At 36.5% G+C, this 21,412-nt stretch overlaps 2 protein-coding genes across 3 annotated transcripts; both read right to left on the reverse strand.

The window, feature by feature from the left end:
* Window positions 1-1,589: 1,589 nt before the first annotated feature.
* LOC111808996 (methionine aminopeptidase 1B, chloroplastic) lies at window positions 1,590-17,750 on the reverse strand. 2 transcript variants are annotated; one of them, XM_023695285.1, is made up of 10 exons: window positions 17,574-17,750; window positions 17,311-17,392; window positions 11,742-11,979; window positions 11,390-11,551; window positions 11,277-11,318; window positions 5,806-5,877; window positions 5,379-5,458; window positions 4,945-5,042; window positions 4,812-4,859; window positions 1,590-1,981 (listed from the first exon to the last, which is right to left on the reverse strand). In XM_023695285.1, the coding sequence occupies exons 1-10, from the start codon at window positions 17,710-17,712 to the stop codon at window positions 1,836-1,838; spliced, it is 1,107 nt and encodes a 368-aa protein (XP_023551053.1). In that variant the 5' UTR covers window positions 17,713-17,750; the 3' UTR covers window positions 1,590-1,835. The 2 variants fall into 2 exon arrangements, with proteins under 2 accessions (XP_023551053.1, XP_023551054.1); XM_023695286.1 differs by having other exon boundaries at window positions 17,652-17,745.
* An 847-nt stretch (window positions 17,751-18,597) lies between these two features.
* On the reverse strand, window positions 18,598-19,981 carry LOC111808208 (AP2/ERF and B3 domain-containing transcription factor RAV1-like). The gene has a single exon (XM_023694053.1). The coding sequence runs from the start codon at window positions 19,744-19,746 to the stop codon at window positions 18,748-18,750; it is 999 nt and encodes a 332-aa protein (XP_023549821.1). The 5' UTR covers window positions 19,747-19,981; the 3' UTR covers window positions 18,598-18,747.
* Between the last annotated feature and the right edge of the window lie 1,431 nt (window positions 19,982-21,412).

The following is a 21,412-nucleotide window of genomic DNA, read 5'->3' on the forward strand; positions in this document are numbered from 1 at the left end:
GTTTGTCACCGTTCCGACCCTCCTGGACTTAGTTTCGGCCCCATTTAAGATAAAATGGATCATTTTAAAGTCGTATTTCACAAATTCAAGTTGGTAATTAATTATGTTTGTGAAATACTAACGAAGGTGACGAATGATCCAATAGGAACCAACCACCAATGGAAGCGTAGAACGTTCACGAGGAGCTGGGAGCTTACGTTTATATTTTAGGGAGCACTTCGGTTAAGGCCTACCAAGTAAGTGGCTCACCCGTCGTAGGTTACGCGTTATTTGTTGTATGTTGGCACGTGCCCGTGGATTTGCACGTGTGATTAAATTGTATGCTGGATTATTGTGCTTAAGTACGTAATCATGTGAACGTGAATGTATGTTATGTATGTTGTTTAGTCTGATGTGATATGTGATGCAGGTAACGATATGTTGTTCTCGAATGATTATGGCATGATTGTATGGAATATTTGAATGTAAATAGTATGAATTGTATGACATGAAATACGGTAAACTGCTTGGAATCATAACTCCGATAATAATATGTATGAAACGTAAATTGAAATGAGAATGACATGAAGCATGGAATGTGACAGGGGGGTTATGTTCATTAATGATAAATGTAGAAGTAGTGGGGACCTCATGCATTATGTGTGTTCATGCGTATGGGGGAATACCCCTATCCCATCATGAGGGTACGGACGCGTACATCCAATGGCAGGACAACGATCGTTATGCTTTGAAAAGTGTTTACTTCTTAGTTGCCCTATCTAGGAAACCATTGATCACATGGTTGGGGCACGCACTACCCTAATCGACCTATGCCTATCTAGATAGAATTTGTACCAAATGGATAGTAGAGACTATGACAACACAGTTCATATTTGTAATATCCGANAAATACCTATTTATTGAGAAAAAAGAAATTAACGTAGGATTCTTTGAAAGTAAAAATTAAAATAAAAAATAAAAAATAAAATAAAAAAACTCCCCGAATTTTTTTTTCTCATTTATTATTCTTTAAAAAAAAATATAGTTATTTTAAAGTTTTCAAATTTTGAAAAAATTTTTTTTTTTTTTTTTTTTTTTTTTGAAAAAATTGTAAAAAAAATCTTAAGAAATCAATATATTTCTTAAATAAATATATATTATATTTTATATCATAAATTCTAAAAAGTTGACACTAATCTACAGGACGTGGGAGATTAAAATTCCAAAAAGCATAACCCAAAAACTTTTTTAGAGAGACAAAAATATATATATATATATATATATATATACTTGGACTACAAATCCTACTTTATAAATAATATTTTTTAATATACATTGAAAATATATCTATACTAATCAGGACAGGAAATTTGTAAAGACAGACGAAAAATATAATCTTATCTCCGACCTCATTTATCTAATGTAGAAAAACGCTCCCCACTCACTCACTCATTTTCTGTTTAAACGGGAAATCCTAACCTGTATGGGATAGATCCCATATATAAAATAGGCATCCCTAGATATAAGTGCAATAGTATATAAAAAACTATATTATCTCTATTTATTGTTTAGCATAAAAGTATAAAATCTATGAAATAAAACAAGAGGTATCAAATGTTGAATAGGATATATAATACCGTTGTAATTAAAAAATTTCCATATAGCAGTGTATATAGTATATAGTACCATACAAGTGTCACCAAGAACACCAAGGGGCGCGATGACTTCAAACAATACTCAAGCACTTCTATCTACTCAACATTTCTACATTTGGATGCAACAAATTGAGATACATCACTGGTCAATAAAAATGGTAAACGAAGCTGCATACATTCCTTGCGTATATACATGAAATGTCAAGGGATGGTCAAAATTTCAGCTCCCTTTCTAGTTATCAAAATAGTGTGCTCAAACTGAGCAGCTGGACTACCATCAGCTGTTAAAGTGGTCCAGTTGTCTGGCCATGTTATGCAGTCAATGCCTCCCATCGTAAGAATTGGTTCTGCAGTGAACAAATTAAAACTACCAATATGAAAGTGAAATAAAATGGTCGGTTTGGAGGGTATGTATGCTCAATTAAGTGCCATAAAAGAGAGAGAACAACAAAAATTCCTCTATTTGCAAGTTTGAACTTTTACATGTACCATCTTCCTAGCTTCATAATCACAAACTACTAATCAATTTCCCCACATGGATTCGCTTTCTTACCCTCACTTACTCTACCCTTCTGTGCACAGTGGTTTCTCCTTCCAATTAGTTTCTACACACACAAGAAAGTGCATACATCTTAGAGAAGAAAATAGAGCATAAGTTTCGAGACAAAAGGGTTTCAGTGTCTTAGGAAGATTGAAAATGAAAGAGCTTGGGTTTAGACGGACCAGTTTTTGGTTCACCACAGCCAATAACTGACCATGTCACAAGCTTTAAAAGATAGATCTACGTCAAAGGATCAAGACAAGCAGGAACTGTCTCAGAGGGAATAACAATATGTCCAGCTAAAGGAATTAATTTTGAGTACGGAGTCCCTATTCTTATGTGCGTTACAGAAATAAACATAAGGAGTAACTAATTTTAATATCATTTGGAGAGTATTTTGGAGGGTGGGTGTGATATGATAATCCTAGCCAATTGCATCTAAGAACCCTCAATAAATGTTCTGGATATGCAAACCCCAAAATCACAATTTGTTTTCGTTCCAAATGACTGCAACTCTTGAAAATTTGATCTAACAATCTTATTGAAGAATAATACTATTAGATCTAAAATATCCAAGAACTTCAAAACGATAACAAATCACCCTAAGGAAAAGTAAAGTCTAGATTACCTTGTTGATGAAATCACTCCAAGAAATTTTTTTTGAGATTCAAATCATTCCGAAGTAAGATCAATTATGTCAAGCTCAAATGATTCTAAACATGCAACCTAAATTATATAAAATTGGAGAGAAACTTAGCCCTTGCCTTAAGAAAGATAACATATATGGTTTTATATAGCCTCAAAATAAAACCTTTAACCTTCCCGAGACATTTCAAGAATGGTAACTTTCATACTTTATGACTATGATTAACTACTACGTAAATATAACTTTTAAAGTATAAAAAGTTTTAAAATACATTAATAAAATATCATAAGTCGTGTGGCAAAGAACATCTAGCTTCAATTTCTAAATGGCTGCGGAGATTCTCCAAAGAGCACACTCGTTTGCCACGCTGCATTACTGAGAGCATGGAACACGTGTCCACAGGGGGTTTACTTGTTATTGCAGATTTAGCAGCTCGAGATATCCCATGATTTCACATTACCAAGTGCAGGAACTCGTTTAGATTCTAGAATAAATTTCTAGAAGGATACTTAGAGAGCTGGACTAGTCTTCCACATACTCTTATCCTTGTTTATCAAGCGGATGCTCTAGAATGGGCTATATGTTTCTCATGTTTTATTTGGACATACAGACCTCCAAACATACAATTTCTTCTTTTTCGATTCTAAATCATCGAAATATTTTGGATGAATCTAACCTCATGCTTGATATGAAAATCCTAGCAAGTTGAATCTAAGAATTCTCATAAGTTCAAGATATCCAAACGCTTAGTTCACTGATGCAAAAATCCCCAAATCAATTTGATTTCATTTTAAATGATTGCAAGAATTTGATCTAACTAACCTTATTGAAGAATAAGACCTTCAAATCTAAATATATCCAAGAACCTCAATCACCCTAAGGGAAAGTAAGACCCGAATTATGTTATTGATCGAATATCTCAAGACAAAAACGCTTCTTTGAGATTCGAATTACTCTAAACATGCAACCTAAACTACATAGAATTGCAAATAAACTTAGCCTTGGCTAAAAGAAAGCACAAATACTCTTTTTACTATATTTTTCAAGTCTACTTTCCAAAGATAACATACATGGAATTATATAGGCTCAAAATGAAAAACTTTGACCTTCCATGAGGCATTTAAAGAGTGGTCTCACACTTTATAACCATAATTAGTCACTAGATAAGTATAACCTTAAAGTAAAAAAAATCTTAAAATACATTAATAAAACACCATAACTCTAAATTATCATCCATCCAAAATTTATGCTCAGTGTCAATCTTCAAAGGTACGCCCATTCATCTTCGATGATTTTATCATTCCAATAGTTTTGGAAGATGATTTGTATGGAAAACCAAGTTTTACAGATTCAACGGGTGCTACATTTTGGGAATTTATCTCGAAATAAATCATTTTGATTTTCAGGAGGATGAATGTGTCGATGACAAAAGTTAAGACGATTTTTATCAGAAACATGGTTTCTTTGCTAATCTTTTCTTAGTAATAACTCTTTCAATATTCAAACCAAAGAGAGGAATTTCTTCCCTTGGATTTTCTAAGGAAGACTGACCAGTCTTCCCTTTCTTCCATATTTGACCCCGTAATGACGACTTCATTTCTTTTAAAACGAAAAATAAAGGAAAAGGAAATTTCCTTCGTGCAAATGATGTCGTAAAATCTATATCAGTTTTATTCAATATTTTTCCTCTACCTTGGACCAATAATATATGCCATATTACTTGGACAAATTTTTACTAAATTTATTACAAACATCAGATGTACAATGTATTCAATTTGTTAATTTCCAGCCCAACGAAAAATTGATTTTTCTCCTTTTATCCTAAATAATTCAATGCAGTGCCTAGGAACAACAAATTTACCCTTCTATCTAACGAACAAAATAAATTTTCAATTAGATGCTAAAGGTAAGCGTTAGCAACAGATTCTAAAGTTGCATTTACACTAAAAGGCAATATTGGATTTTAGAGCAACAAGGGTCGACTACTCACCAATTGTAAAAGTTTGACCTTCGACCATATGTCCAGGTTCCTCATTGCCTAGCCATGCCGAATAACAATGAGTTACAAAAAAAACGACTATCATTTAGGTAAGATGCAAGCAAAAGAAGAGAGGACCACTTACGGTGGTGATATATAAGTGGTTCAGAGTGAAATACAGATCCCACACCATGCCCAACAAAACGCTCCACCACCCCAAAGCCATATTTTTCAGCATGTTCACTGGTAATTGCGCATAGTAGATCATTAGGACCAGTGTAAATTGTAGAAAAATATCAATCTTTCAACGTAGCTCGGATAAAATTAACTAATGGCACATAGACATCATAGTATAGAATTTTGGAACATTAGTATTTTTGTGGTCATTTTTTGAAATTCCTACTCAGTTCTTTTTCTATAAATAGTCTCCCTGTGATGTGAAAATTAAAAGGTGTTTGTTATTTCTTTGTCTTGGAAATTTCCTGTTCTATACTTCATCATTTTACTAAAAGAGCCTGTGTGTTTAGGATTCCTATCTCTGTTAGTACCCATAAAACAAAATGAGAATATATGAAATACCTGATTCTCTTCCCAATTTTCTTAAAACTAGCACCATCCTTGCATACAGCAATACCTCTCTCGAGACATTCCTCTGTAACCTGAAACATCAAAAGAATATAAACAAGTTAAAGAAAGAAAGGAAGAAAGGAAGAAAGAAAGAAAGAAACTAGTACACAAGATATGAACAAGTTAGTCAAAGAAAATCTTTTCTTTTTTCTTTTTTTCTTTTTCTATTTTACATGAAACAGAGATATAATCAATAAGGAACATCCTAGGAGGCGGGGTCAGGGGGCCCAAAAGCTATAAAAAAAAAAGGCAAACGATAAGCCTAGCAAAGAAGTCGTAAAGGTCAGTAATTGACAAACTATGAACAACCTTCACTATAAAGTCATTCATCATAAAATAACTTATTCTGAAATTATTATTTTTTAAAAAAAAAAAGTACCTTCACTAGACGCCTCATTCCGTCACTTACATCTCCACAAAAATATGTCTTCGATGTGTCTCCATGATATCCCTAACATTTGAGGGGGGAAAGTTAGCCATCTCAGGAGAGAACTAACACATACGTACTGCATGTCAACTAACAAAAAGTCAATGAATTAGGGCAGGTCTCGCATGGAATTGTGCATACAAATTTTTTAACGTAAGGAAATTCTCTGGGAACATGATACTATATGATTGGGAGATTTAACCCTAACTTGTACCGTACTTCATTTTTGAAGTCCAACATATCAGGTTGCTATCCCTAGGAGGTGAAAGCAAGTTTTGCTCTGAGTATATATATGATACTCTTTTATATTCTTTTAGACTGGAACAATTACATCAATCTAAAAGAAACTATTTTTCAAGTTGAATACAACTTTTTGTCATTAAAAAGGATACTCATAAAAAATTAAATTAAATCCATGATTCCACATTTTCCCTTCAACATTTAAAACCCCTTCTTGCATATAGGCCGTTCCTTGAAAATATTCTATGTAACTGGGACCCAAACATTTGATGAACCAATTTAACTTCAAGGATGAACAATTTTGTTTTAAGACATGTCCAAAGGTAAAAACTTATATCAGCGAAACTTGCAAGATAAAATCAAAATCAGATCCAAAAAATAAGAATCTATTAATTCCTAGAGGGGCAATTTTCTAAATTCTGTGCTGACATGTGTTATTTTTGATCTCAGGCTCAGAATCATAATTTCATACACTTCTTCGTGACATCAACGATAAACTAAAACTGAAAAGGCACCCTACACACAACCTTATTACTAAAGCTAGAAGTAGTTACAAGAATCAAAACTTTTACCATCATTCCTTCAATGTTAATTAAATATTATTCTGAAAATCTTATTTATCAATGTGAGAAATTTCTTAATCCAAGATTTGAACCTCTTTGCTTGGTTTGGTTTGAAGGAAAACCCACTCAGGTTCATGTTTTTATTTTGATTTGGTATTATGGCGACTAAACAGTAGAGAAGTGGCTAGAATGAGGAGAATTTTTATTTCTTTTCTGGTAATGCTTCCACCAAAGCTTCTTTCAGTGGGTTAATAGTTCTTGCAAAGCTGAAGAGCTTTTCAAGGAGTCATGTGCAAAAATAGCTGAAGTTTAGGAGTTTGAAGGAATCAATCTATTTGGTTACCTTGTGGTTGGTTTTGAAAGGTCTGTTTGTTGGCTGGTGATCTGTTTTTTGTTTTCTTTGAAAGGGTTGAAGTAGCTAGCGATTTTCAGCGTTTGGTGGAGGCCTTATTCATGTTTCATCATTCATTCGCAAGTTGATTGCACACATTCTGAGTGTTATCCTTAGGACTGGCTTTATGTTAATTTTCAGGTTGAAATGATGAGTTTAACGAGTATATTTGTCTATTTATATAGGAACAAACTGAAGTGTTTGTGGAGAAAAATGAACTAATTGGAAATGATTTGGAGCTTTAAAATTGAGAGAAGAAGTCCTGCAGGCCAAACTCCGGAGAGGATAGCATTGAGACGCCCTCTCGAGAATGTTACAGTCAAGCTAATCTACCCGCACATGTGGTGTTGAGACACTACGAACATTGAGCTTCCGTCAATTAAAAACGTGCATGCGCATGGTTTGGAATTTTCTTCTGTAGCATTGAGATACTCCTTTGGGTGAGTATCTCAACACTACGATTTGGGCTCATGGAAATTAAGAAAAATTGGGACAGCATCAAGAGGTTGCTCCTAGCGTCTAGACAATGCGGTAAGTTTGCCTATATATTCAACATTTGTCAGCCGATTTTGGGAGATCCTTTTTGGAGAGAAAAATCCCTAAATCAATTTGTACTCAATGTTGAGGGCTAGAAGACATTTTGAAGAGAAGATTGTGGCACATCACATCGAAAACGACAATTGACACGAGTGAGAGTTTTCTTTCTTTACCCTTTATTTTGTTGATCCAAAAGGGACGATGACGACTTCGTCTGAGACTGGCAATGCAACACCTGGAATTTTAAGAAAATAAATAAGACTTTTTTCCAAAAAAAAAAAAAGAGAGAAGGAAGGAAAGCAGAATGGCACGCGTGTAAGTTGGAAAAGATGACCGTAGAGTCAATGGTTAGGGCATATTGAGGAATTTTGAAGAAATTTGGAATATCCTCAAAGACTCGAAACAAGCTCAGGAAGTCTACAATCAAGTAAGTAACCATATGGAGCAAGTTTCTAAGAAATACTTGTAGGAGTCAATTAGGATCGAGGGCAATGATTGAGTATTATGCTTAGGAGTCTAGTTTGACCCAGTCTCATGATAATTGTGCTTAGATAATGTAAAGAGTTTACCACTTAGCTTCCACATGCATGATTGTGAATTTTGATAGATCATTAGGCTTTTATGCTTTCTAGTATCCTGAGGTTGGATTATTATCACTTAATGAGCATGACGAGCACGTTGTATGCCTTTATACATTTATTATGCATGATTTAGAGTTTGGATATCCCGTTATTGCCCGGCTATGAGTTGGACTATCGCTATCTGCCATAGAGTACTAGTCATAGTTTCCATAGACTATGAGTTGGACTATCGCTATGTGTCATAGAGTACTAGTTACGGTTTCTATAGACTATGAATTGGACTATCGCTATGTGCCATAGAGTACTAGTTATGGTTTCCATAGACTATGAGTTAATGTCTTGCGTATTTTAGTCCTAGTACCTAGTCATGAGTTCCATAGCCTCCTTGAGTTGACCAGTTACTTGTAGGGATGGATAGGGGGTTGCATTCCTATTCGTGAACTAACCAACAGAGGTTAGAGTCTACTTGTTACACATGGCTTAGTTGTTACCCATAGAGGATTTCAGGAGTCATAAAGGGTATACTACTGAAGTACTATCGATGGTGCCTAGTGGGGAGAGCCATGGTCTTTTTACTGTTCCAGCCTGAGTGGCGTAGTGACAGTTAGTCTCACTGTTCTTACCTGAAAAGACTGAAAAGACGAAGTAATAAGTAGGTACTATACCTAAGACAAGTAGTTTTACTATTCTAACCCAAGAAAGGTACATGAGTAGGTAGTTTACTGTTCCAACTTAGAAAGGCATAGTGATATGTAGTTTACTAATCCTAGGAACAGGTAGATATTGTTCGACACCACTAAGGAGAATCCACCACTAAGATGTTGTCCGACACCACCAGACTTTCTATGGGCCACAGTGACTCGATGCGCACTTTACACAAGACAAACGAAGCACCAAGATATACGTGAAACCTAGAGCCAAGAGAGAAAACAAAAAATCCCTAGGTTGTAAACTGAGAGGGATTGAGTACTCCTTAAAGGAGGTATGCAGAGGGTTAGTTACAGTGACCTACAAACTCTAAATCATGCAATATAAATGTATAAAGGCATACAACATGCTCATCAGGCTCATTAAGTGATAATAATCCAACCTCTATAGAAGGCTAATGATCTACCAAAATTCACAATCATGCGTGTGGAAGCTATATAACTGTAAATAGAACTAAGTGGTAAACTCTTCACTTTATCTAAGCACAATTATCACGAGACTATGTCAAACTAGACTCCTAAGCATAATACTCAATCATTGCCCTCGATCCTAATTGACTCCTACAAGTATTTCTTAGAAACTTGCTCCATATGGTTACTTACTTGATTGTAGACTTCCTGGGCTTGTTTCGAGTCTTCGAGGATATTTCAAATTTCTTCAAATTTCCTCAATATGCCCTAACCATTGACTGTACAGTCATCTTTTCCAACTTGCGCGCTTGCCATCCTGCTTTCCTTCTTTCTCTTTTTTTTTTTTTTTTTTGGAAAAAAGTTTTTTATTTATTTTCGGGTTGTTACAATCAATGACATGCGAGACGAGCGGATTCAACCTCGTCTATGATGAATTACTAAGGATTAAACTTCTTCACTTTGATAGCAAAGGCAATGGGATGTGCATGTACTTGAGAGGAAGAGTGATTGAGATGACAATTCAACCGTGTAGAGAAAGAGGGATAGTGAGACACGTTATTCTGGCGAAGGCTTGTCTTTGGAAGGAAGGTAAGTCCAACGACGATGGCAGCTAGGGTTTGGGAACAAACCTAGGGTTCGAAGAAACTCAAGGCTCTGATACCATGAAGATGTATGACGTAAAGGTATTTCTTATGCATTGAGTGATGAGGAAATCTTTACATTTATAAAAGAGATTTTCGATCAAAGAACTAGAATTAAGTAGTCAATCTAAACTTATTTGGAAATAAAATATACACCAAATATACAAGGAAACTTTCTTAGCAATCCCTAATTCATAGAATATACAAAGGAACAATCTTAGCAATTCCTAATCCACAGCTGAATCAATTAAGCTTGATTTTTTACGATAGTTATGAACTTACAACTTCTTGGCTTATTGGCTTATGGTGTTTTTATTTTGTTCAGGCCATCGGTGTTTAATTAACTAAAACGATAGTTCAATTAATGAAATTAACTCCCTATGTTTTCTCCTCTTGAAGTTTTCCATTATTTATTAGTTATTTAGTTCCTTCATTCTCACCAATTCTATATGTCATCAATCATGTGGAGTTTGGACTCTAAATCACTGTACTAAAACTTGACACTGTTAAAAATATCACACAAGTTCTCTATGCCTTTCAAATGAAGATATTGGAGAAGTTCTTGGTTCTTAAATATTTATGGCTAATCTCTATAACATTGTTTTTTTTTTTTTTTTCCTTTTTCTTTTTCACTCCCTAAGAGCTCGTATCCCTTGAACATTTATTCATTTTAATTTTATGAATGAGAAATTCCGACTTGCAGTGATCCATTTTTGTCTCGGGTGAGATGGACCAAAGTCTCAGAGGTCGGGAGTTGTAATAAGGGTGCCCAGACATAGTATCCTTTCTGGTGTAGTATAATGATGAGGTATCTTTTGATGTGGTTTCTGAGGGTCGTGTTGTGTGTGTGTTTTGTCGTTGATAGAGTAACTGAGGATCTGAGTAAGTTGTGTGTTGTTAAGTGTGTCGATGTGTGTTATTTGAGTGTTGTGAGAGTGTCTGTGTATGTGAATATGAGTCAGTGTATTGCTTGAGAAGGGTGTGTTGTTGATTTGTGGAGATGGTTATGAGTATTGTAGTAAGTTCAGTTGCCCTAGAGGGGGCGTTTAATTGTGGAGTACTTTTTAAGAAAAAAAAAAACAACCGAAGTGACATTTTCATCATTACAATTTTTACTCTCCTTTATTTTTCCTCATTTATGAATTGGGAGTAACCATAGCTTCCAGAATATAGGTTTGCAGAATGTACGGAGTAAACTAAATCAAACATTTAAGTAGATTCCAGAACAAAGAGGTGCTAAAACTTAAAAAGAGCACTGCCGCTATTGCGACAATGTTATATGTATGACAATAAGCAGGAAAGATATATGGAGATGGACGGAAATCTAGAATGAGAAACAATTAAGAACATACATTTAGGTAGACTGTCACATCAATGTTTATTATATCACCATTCTGCACAAAAGAGTAATTGTTAGTAAAAACATGAAGTTTTTGTAACTATTTGATAAACAAAAAAATGGAACCTGTAATTGACGAGAGTCTGGTATTCCGTGACACATGCACTCATTAACTGATGTGCAAACACTCTTTGGAAATCCCCCGTAGCCAAGAGGTGATGGATAAGCGCCAGCATCAATAATCATCTGATGCACTGCTTTGTCAATTTCATTTGTTGTTACTGACGGCTGAAACAAAAATATTGTGCCAAGAGAACTCAAAATGTCATTTAACATTTAACATCCACATCATCCTAATATGATGTCAAAAAAAAAAATTAAATCAGAAACAATTGAACACTATGAACAACCAGGGTTCCCATACCAATGTACTAGATGATAAAGCAACTGATATTGAATGTAGAAGCCAAAAACATACCCTAACTAGAGTTCCAGCATAGTCTAACACACGAGCGGCAAGTTGACATGCAGCCCTCATTTGAGCAATTCCTTCAGAATCATGCATTTGATACTCACTTGAAATTTCTGGCAGTATAGAAGAACCAACATAAGGAGGTTTTTGAATGTGTTCAGGCACAGGGAGACGTGGAGATACTTTCCCACGCCTCAATGGTGGTATCCTTCTAACTTTTCTCACAGTTTCAAGCTTTTGCTCTCTACATCATAAAATAAATAAACTATATAGGTAGCTACAATGAAATAATATGAAAATTACAATAAAAGCAATGAGCTTCAAGAAATGACATCGTCATCGCAATTTTTATTCATAATAAAAGGACCTGGGTAGCCACATAATGCACCTATAATTGAACTGTGATTAGGCATACTAAGACTGCTTCTTTAAATAAAATCAACAAATTTAAGAAAAATAGGACAAGAAAGTATGAATACACTATTTTTAGTAAGAAGTGGTATCAGACACATTCAACAGTCAACACAAAGGCGTATGTGAACATGCAAGAAACAACTTAACTGAACTATCGGCAATTCATTGCAGGATTCAAAAAACACATAGGTCCCTTAACTGAACTACCGAGGTCCCTTAACTGAACTACCGAAGGAAGACAACAAGTGAAATTGAAAGTTTTAAGCGTCCTTTGATAACTTGAAGAAAGCCATGATGGAAGGGCTAGTGCTAGGAATTGCCAATGTACTGCAACCCTTCGAGGTCGAGACAGATGCCTCAAATCTTGCTCTAGGGGTGTCTTACTGCAAGACAGACACCCCATCGCATGCGAGAGCAGAAAACTAAATGAGGCAGAGAGGAAATATGCCATCTCTGAGAAAGAGATGTTAGCAGTGGTTCACAGTTTACAAGTCTAGAAACAGTGCCTCCTTGGGGGCAAGTTCCTTGTACAATAGTCCCATATGTCATTTGTTCAACCAACCTAAGTTGTCTTCTTAATAAGCTCTTGGCAAGATCGTGTGGCAGAATTTGACTTCTAGTTCGAGCATAAATCTAGGTGAGCAAACTAGGCCTGCCCTAACCCGAAAGTATGAACATGCAGCCCTCTGCATGTTGACTCACTTACAAGCCAGTAAGTTATGCGGGACAATGCAAGATGACATCAAGGAACATTTACTCAAGGACACAGCCACCCCAGTCATGATGCCATTATCTAGAGAGGGAAAACCCCGTCAGTTTTAGGTTGACAATGACTTACTCTAAACCAAAGGCAACGGACTATATGTCCCAAGTTAAGGAAACTTAAGAAGACTTCTACAGAAAAAATGTTATGACACCCCATGGGCAGTGGGTGGCAGCGAACCTACACCCTACTTCATCACTCACTTCCCCAAAGTTGGGGAATTTGAGTCAATCCTCGTGATTGTTGACAATTTTTCAAAGTACATCACACTCACTGTGACCCCCGATCATGTCCCCCTGAGATGATAGCCCAACTGTTTTTCAAAAATGTTGTCAAGCTATGAGGTGCGCCGACGAGCATCATCAGCGATCGAGATGGACGATTCACTAGAACCTTCTAGACAAAATTATTTAAGTTGTTGGATCAAATTTAAATATTTCTTCAAGCTATCACCCCAAATAGATGGACATACCGAAAAGTTCAACTGTATTCTTGAAGAATTTTTGCGTCACTTAATCGAGAAACAGAGGACTTCATTTAGTGACTCTGTGATCGCCCTCTGAACGATGCACAATAAAAAAAAGGGCCCAAATGTTTGATATTGTGCAGTTTGGCTTCAACTGCCAACAAAGTTTCTCGACTCAAAAGACCCCCTTTGAGGTAGTGTGGGGAGACAAGTCATTCATGCCTCATGTCATTGACCACCCATATGCTGGAAAGAGCATGCAAGCCTATAATTTCACCAAAGAGTGGGAACAAACTTTTGACTAAGAAAGAGCATCTTGATAGAGGAAGAAACGGCATAATCAAAACGCATGCCACTAGAATTCTAAGCTAGTGACCAAGCTCTGATCAAGATGACGTTAATCTTCGAGAATTAAACAAGGGTATTACTGGCTTAATCTTCAAGATGATATTATGCCATTCACGAAAACATATCTTATTTGCCAACGAGATAAAGTCGAAAAACCAAGATTGCAGAACTGTTGGAGCCCCTTCCAGCCCCATCACAACTGTGGGAAAGTGCTCTTGACTTCATCACTCGCTTCCCCAAAGTTGGGGAACTTGAGTCAATCCTCGTGATTGTTGACAAATTTTTGAAGTACGTTACACTCACTGCGACCCCCAGGTCGGGTCCCGCTGAGATGATAGCTCAACTATTTTTCAAAAATTTTGTCAACCTATGAGGTGTGCCGACGAGAATCATCAACGATCAAGATGGACGATTCACTAGAACCTTCTAGACAAAATTGTTTAAGTTGTTGGATCAAATTTAAATATTTCTTTAAGCTATCACCCCATATAGATGGACATACCGAAAAGTTCAACTATATTCTTGAAGAACTTTTGTGTCACTTCATCGAGAAAAATTGGGCCCAAAGGTTTGATATTGTGCAGTTCAACTTCAATTGCCAACAAAGTTTCTCGACCGGAAAGACGCCCTTTGAGGTAGTGTGCATGAGACAGTCATTCATGTCTCATGTCATTGACCACCCATATGTTGGAAAGAGCATGCCAGCCTATAACATCACCCAAGAGTGGAAACAAACTTCTGAAGTAACATGCACTTACTTAGAAAGAGAATCTTAACCGATGAAGAAACGGGCATAATCGAACCGCCTGCCACTAGAATTCTAAGCTAGTGACCAAGTTCAGATCAAGCTGCGACCAATACAATTTTGACTCCGGTACAACAGGGATCAACGACTTGAACGAAAAATATGAGGGTCTAGTCAAAGTCATTGAGAAGGTTAGCAAGACCATATATAGGCTTCAATTAAACATGGATGAAAATTCATCGTACTATCCGAGTGAGTAATTCGAAACCATATCATTCTGATGAGGAAGACCACAAGCACAATAAAACGACACGACCTTCGATCACGATGAAGAATCCTATTGAGAAGGAAGTAGACAGGATGTTGGCCGAGCGAATGCGTCGAGTCAGCAACCCGCAACAAAATGTATAAGAATTCTTGGTGAAGTAGAAGGAACTCCATGATGCTAAGATTACTAGGGAACATGTTGAAGACCTGAAATCTGCCACAAGTCACATTGTTGAGTTCAAGAGAAGACGGTTGACAGGGACGTCAACCAATTAAGTGGGGGAAGATGTCATGGTCATGCTTGTCCAAGGCGTGTTTCCCATGGCCACATGTCCACTTCTTGCAAAAGTCATGTCTACTCTTGTGAAAGCTAATATGTCTCAAAATGTATTATAGGGAGATGCGAGTAGTCGTCAATTCTTCTTACCCAAGTTATATGTTATCAATGTCGTTGTTTTCCCTTATTTGCTTGCTAACCTAAAACACAGCTTTCTAAAATTTCTTTCAAAACGTTTTCCGAAATCTCTTTACCCATGTTTTTTCATAGCAGAGCTAAAGGCTTGAGTATACTTCGCCTGTGCGAACGGTGACCCAAATTTGAGTTGGTTGACTTACTCATTGATGGGAGTGAGTGTCGCACAATCACTTTGTGAGGTCCATAGAAAGTGCGATCGTGAAACTTACTGAGTATTTTTATACTCATTCCTACTCTTCTTTGTTTATAGACGGATCATAAACAACTGTTCAACCGTGCGAGCATGCAGAGTTTAAATGTCTTGCATAAAAACTTTAACATCATCATAGGCTATGAAGCATAAAAACTTTAGTTTGACTAGTATCTAGTGTAATCGTGTCTGACAAGTGTTAGACACTTTAACACTCCCACACTTTTTGCACATGTATCGAACACTTGTTAGCACAATCAATGTATAAGACACTAGTTGTACAAAATCACTATAAGTTCAACATTTGTCAAACATGTATTGAACAGTTGTTAAATATACTAAACAAACACATAATAGACAAAAAATAATAAATTTTGAACGCAAAACAGATCAAACTCACTTTAAAGCATATAAATGCATAAATAAATTTATTAACTATGAATTTTTTTTCAAGGTATAAAATGATAAATATTTTAAAACATACATATTTTAATCAATATGCATTTCTCGTGTTTGTGACCTGGATTTTTTTTTTTAAAGAAATCTATCTTAATGTCTATGTCGTGTCATGAGTATGTCGTATCCGAACTTTCTCAAAATCAATCTTGGAGACTTCCATCCTTCTTTTCCCTCTAATAGTTCTCAAAACTTTCATTAGCAATCAACATTTGATCTATGATTTTCCTACCAACAATAAAGCTCATTGAGAATTGAAAATGGTACTAGGAAGAATAGCCTACCTCTAATGAAAGGTCGTTGAGAATCGAAAAATGGTAATAGGAAGAACTTTCCTAAGCAGTTTTACCAATGATCTGTCAGACTCGTAATTAGGTTGACTGGCCTAAAATCCATATCTCTCATTCATAGTAGCAACTATGACCCCCCCTCCCCCCCTGTAAAACTCGCTAAAGACTTTCCATAAATTCTCCTCTATGCACTCCAACTTTTCTAAAAGATGGTCATCATGAAACCTTAGGCCCCGGGGATTTGTTACTCTAAAAAAAACCCAAAGACCACCTACCAGATTTCCACCATGGCGTAAACAAGGCTTCCAACTCTTCCCTCTCTCTATCAAAGATGGGACTCTAATCCAACCCATCCCAAAAAAGACTAGGGGCCAAAAGGGGCATAGAGATTTGAAAAGAAAGAGATGACCTCCTCCTCAATCTCCCTATCTTCCTTCAAGATATCCCCATTGTCTAGAAAGTCAATCAGGTTCTTGTTTCTCCTCCCTCTAGCAAAACAACATGATCTCTAACCATTGAAACTAAAATTAATTCTTAAAAAATATCTTATGGTCTATTAGTGGTTGTTGGTGCATCAGAAGTGACTCGACAATAGGTCGACACCTCAAGAATCTTTTGTAGGAAACAATACTTGTACTGGCAGTATGGGTTATCTCAATTAACTCATAAGTGACTTTTCTCTAAATGATGTTTGCCTTTCTTGTTTCTCATGGCCGAATACAAGGGGGGCAAGCAGTTCTCTATTCTATTGCTCAATTCCTTGGGGCAAATGATAGGTCAACTTAATACTCCTGTACTGCTTCTAACAATGAGAGGAGCATCTCATATGATTCTACGAATCTCCTCGCGAGACGTACTGGGAACCTATTCCGTTTAAGTTTCAGAACTCTTGGGGGTTCACAAAACAACTTCCCAAGAATTCTAATCGAGAGTTGGTATTCTATTTTCCTTTATCAAAGATTCGAAATTCGTAGATTCATCGATATAATAAAATGTATAACTAAGAAAAGAGTATTAGTATAAAGAAACACCATCATCAACTTGCGTATTGAAGCAGGGCATTCGACCGGAATCAATAAGAAAAGAGCGTACAAGATCAAAAAATAATTAAACAGTCTCATACGTGCTTAAAGAGCCATAAAGCCCGTCAGTCCGGTGTACCTCAAATTTCTCAAGGCTTCCTCCAGACCCGACGTCCTCTTCGATACAACGACAAGATTGTCACGAAACTGCTTTTGTTTCCCTGCAAGGAACGAGAAAACAAGATGAACATGAGTGAGGTGAAAGAAGAGCAGACCGAGGCATTAACATGTAAAATGAACTTAAATAGTTCCTATGCGCTCAATTCGTGAGTGAAATGAATGAGAAGTCATAAAGCTTCCGTATATTCCATGGAAGCAAACAAGGTAGAAGGACAAACATACCAGAGCGAAAAGAGGGAAGAAAATTAAGTGGCACGCCCATGAAGGACGACGACTTCGACGAAGGTGAGAAATCATCACCATGAAAGACTGAAGAGAGCTTCAATGATGAAACTCGAACGAGTGAAGCGCTAATTGCCATTCTCCACTAGAAATTTCAACTAACGAACAATAGCAGGAGGAACGGAGGATAACGTTTTGGAGGTACTTACATGGGCCCTGTTCAAGAAGGCGTCTGCTTTATAGGGTACGGCCCATGAGGCCCATGAGGCCCATTTAGGATCCAAATTTATTTATTATTATTTTCATTCCATAGTGACTCGCTAGTTTAGGCCCAAACGTATCCAGCTCTTCATTTTTTTATTACCATGGTGAGTATCTTGATCATACAATTTTCTTAAAATCAATTACTACACTAGGAATTACGTTTACAATGTGCCTTTCTATATATATATATATATATATATATATATATATATATATATATTATCAAAAAAAAACTATTTAAAATAAATTAATTATCTATATTATTTTTTAAACCACAATATATTACTTTTGATTTTTGAAACAGGAGTATAATGGATGATAAAGAATCAATTTTTTTATTTTAGAAAATTGACCGTTGTTATAGTTAGACGAACACAACTCTCCACAATGGTATCATATTGTCCACTTTGAGCATCACTCTCATGACTTTGCTTTGTACTTCCCCAAAATGCCTCATACCAATGGATAAACCTAGGATCATTCCCTAAATTAGCAGAGGTGGAACTTTCATCATCCAACCGTTATATTATTTTTATTACAACCATGAGTATTTGATGTTTAAAATAAAGGTATAATGTGTTTGAACGTTAACCAATTAAATCATACGCACGGAGCACATAATGTGCATTAGGATGGGAAGAAATTTGAATTGACGTAAATATGTAAGCATTAGGATAAAGTTTAGAATGTAGGGGTAGCATTAATTCACAAAGATTGGTTAAAATTAGAAGTAATTAATTAAGAAGAGAAAAAAAGGAAATAAAAAGGTCAAAAAAGGATGGGTTTCATTTACGTAAATCTCTTTTCATCTTCTTTTTTCTTTTTTGCTTTTATCCGTTTTTTGGGGTTAATACGTCACATTGCCCAACTTGGCACACCAAAAATAAAAATAAAAATAAAAATAAAAATGTTACAAAGCTTTGATTATTCTCTGCTTCTTGGAAGGTTGCAATTCCAATAATACCCCTTGGTTCTTTGGCTCCCCGCCGCAACGACCCACCGGCAGCGGCACTTCCAGAATATTGACTCCAAAAAGCTTGACCACATGAACCGCCTTCACCCCCCCTTCACTTATCGCCTTCACCCCCCCTTCACTTATCGCCTTTCCATCGATGTAAAGCTGCTTATCCGCCCCGGTGGAGCGGAGGAACCGAACCACATCCCCGGCTCGGAGACTCTTCTCTTTCACGAACCGGCTCCACCCCCTAGTCAACACATAGCTCTGGCTACTATTCCAATACGAGTACCGGAACCGCCAAACTTTCCCTCCCATATCCTCCAAGTTCAGAAGCATTCCTTTCCCTGAACCCACCCCCTCCCCCATCGGGAAATTCTTCTCCGCGTGCTGCTTCGGTATCACCAGCCGGTTCAACTTCCCCACGTCACTCGGCGTCACCGTTTTCTCAAACAACACTTCCCTCTTCGAATCAGACCCCGAATGGTGGACAGCCGTATTAGCCGCCGCTATGGCCCCACGCTGCCGCTTCCTCTGCTCCAGCTCCTCATTGTACGTGTGTTTCCGGAGCATGTCCACGATCTCCATCTTGGAGTGGGACTTCAGAAACTCGCCCTCCATACCATCATTATCATCGTCGTCCTCCAGGGATTTGAAGTTGGTGACGGCATCGCGCCCACGGAAGCGGAGGGCAGCGATGTCGTAGGCGTTGGCAGCGTGGTGTTCTTGGTTGAATGTCCCCAGCCAGACTCTTTGATGCTTCTCGTAAATCTGGGCCCCCCATCGGCCATTGGGCTGGGGGACCACTCCTTTGAAACGGGAAGATGGAAGCTTCCGAGACTCCGCCTCATGGGGCATCCCAGGCGCCGGGGATGAGTGGAAGAGTAATGGAGTGACGGGAGAAATGGAGGTGGAGTCGCTGCCGCTGCTTTCGTCTATAGAACTCGCATCCATTTTGTTTGGAGAGAGAGATAGAGAAAAAGAGGGAAAAAAAAAAAGTAATCAATGGGAAGTGAGGGACTGATGGGGGGGGGAGGAATATATACATACATATTGCAACCAAGACCTTTTTTTTTTTTTTAATTTAATTTAAATTTAGTAATGAAATGGAGGAAGGAGGGGGGAAGGGATGGAATCCAATTATTATGGGTGTGGGAGATATGGGTATGTGGGTGAAGTTAGAGATAGACACATATAATATATTAATTCAAGATTTTTTCTTTTTTGTTTTTGGTTAGGTTAAATTAAAAATGAAGTTGAAAGTTGTAAGATTAGAGAGGAATAGATATTAGATACAGGTTCATCCCCCCGGCTATCGCCTATCAAATCTGCTGCCACTCCCTGTTGTTGTACCGCTCATCCCATGCCCCCCGCGCGCGCGCTCTCTCTCTCTCCCATTACAGGGAAGAGAAGACAGCCCCACAAGCCCCGCTCCACTCCCACCACGTGTAAAGATAATGAGATATGGGCGGTGTTGTGGGCCTGCTTCTTCACAACACATTCAATCCATCTCCCATTCACATTATTTTCGTAATATCCTAATTTCATTTACAAATTAATACAAACCCATAACTCTCATCACACCCTTGGATTGGAAAAAGTCGGAATAATGGAGGGTGGAGATTGGGGGAGTAGAGTATGGTAGGGTAGGGACTAGGGAGTGTGTGAGCCACCCCACTCCAACATCGCATACATAAAATTGTACGGAATAAATGGGGATAAAATAGTCATTTCGGTCGGGCCCAGTGGAATCCAGAAAATGCATTTAATATTATTGTAAATATAAATATTTACCAACCTATTCCTCCTATTTAACTATGAATTTCTTTCAAATAAGTATGCCTTTTATTGGGTAACTTTTTAATCTATTTCAGCAAAATTAATTAATATTATCCACTCTCATCTTACTTTTTTTTCTTATCTTAAATCAAAACTTTCAAATCTCATCCAAAGATATTAACATTCGCAAATAAAAGACAAAATATTACACGTCAGAGTAACGTTGAAATAATTAAACCTTAGTAGTGAGTGGATAATTATTAATTTAAATTAATTGAAAATTAAAAATATTTGTGAGTTGGATTAGATTAGGTTTGGACATTTTTTACCTCCGATTGTTTGGATTGTAACCTTTTTGAACTATAAATTTTTTGGATTGTTTGAACATTGTTATTTTTAATAAATATAAAATATTAATCGGTAAAGTATATATTTATTTATTTTCAATCATTTCATTAAGATTTACCATTCCATTTAAATATATATATTTTAAAAAATTACCTTTAACCAAATTTAACATAAATAAATATATTTTTAAGATTAACAATAAATTTGGATTGTTTTGTTTAATTTAATTTAGTTTTTGAAAAATTTATGAAATCTGGTTTCAAATCAAATTAAATAAGTTCATCAAATTTTTTGAAATAGAAATTATGATTAAAATTTGAAAAATGAAGGAATATTATGATTAATAGGCAATAAAAAAGGCATGTTCATGAAACCCATAATCCAAAATCATTTTGTTTAGTATTTTGAGGAGTCATCCAATTTTGTCGCATTGGCTCTCTAATATCATTTTTTTCTTGTTAACGCAATATTCCATATATCCATTTATTATACC

Source organism: Cucurbita pepo, chromosome LG13, assembly GCF_002806865.2.
Source record: "Cucurbita pepo subsp. pepo cultivar mu-cu-16 chromosome LG13, ASM280686v2, whole genome shotgun sequence".
In the NCBI taxonomy this organism is placed as follows: Eukaryota; Viridiplantae; Streptophyta; class Magnoliopsida; order Cucurbitales; family Cucurbitaceae; genus Cucurbita; species Cucurbita pepo.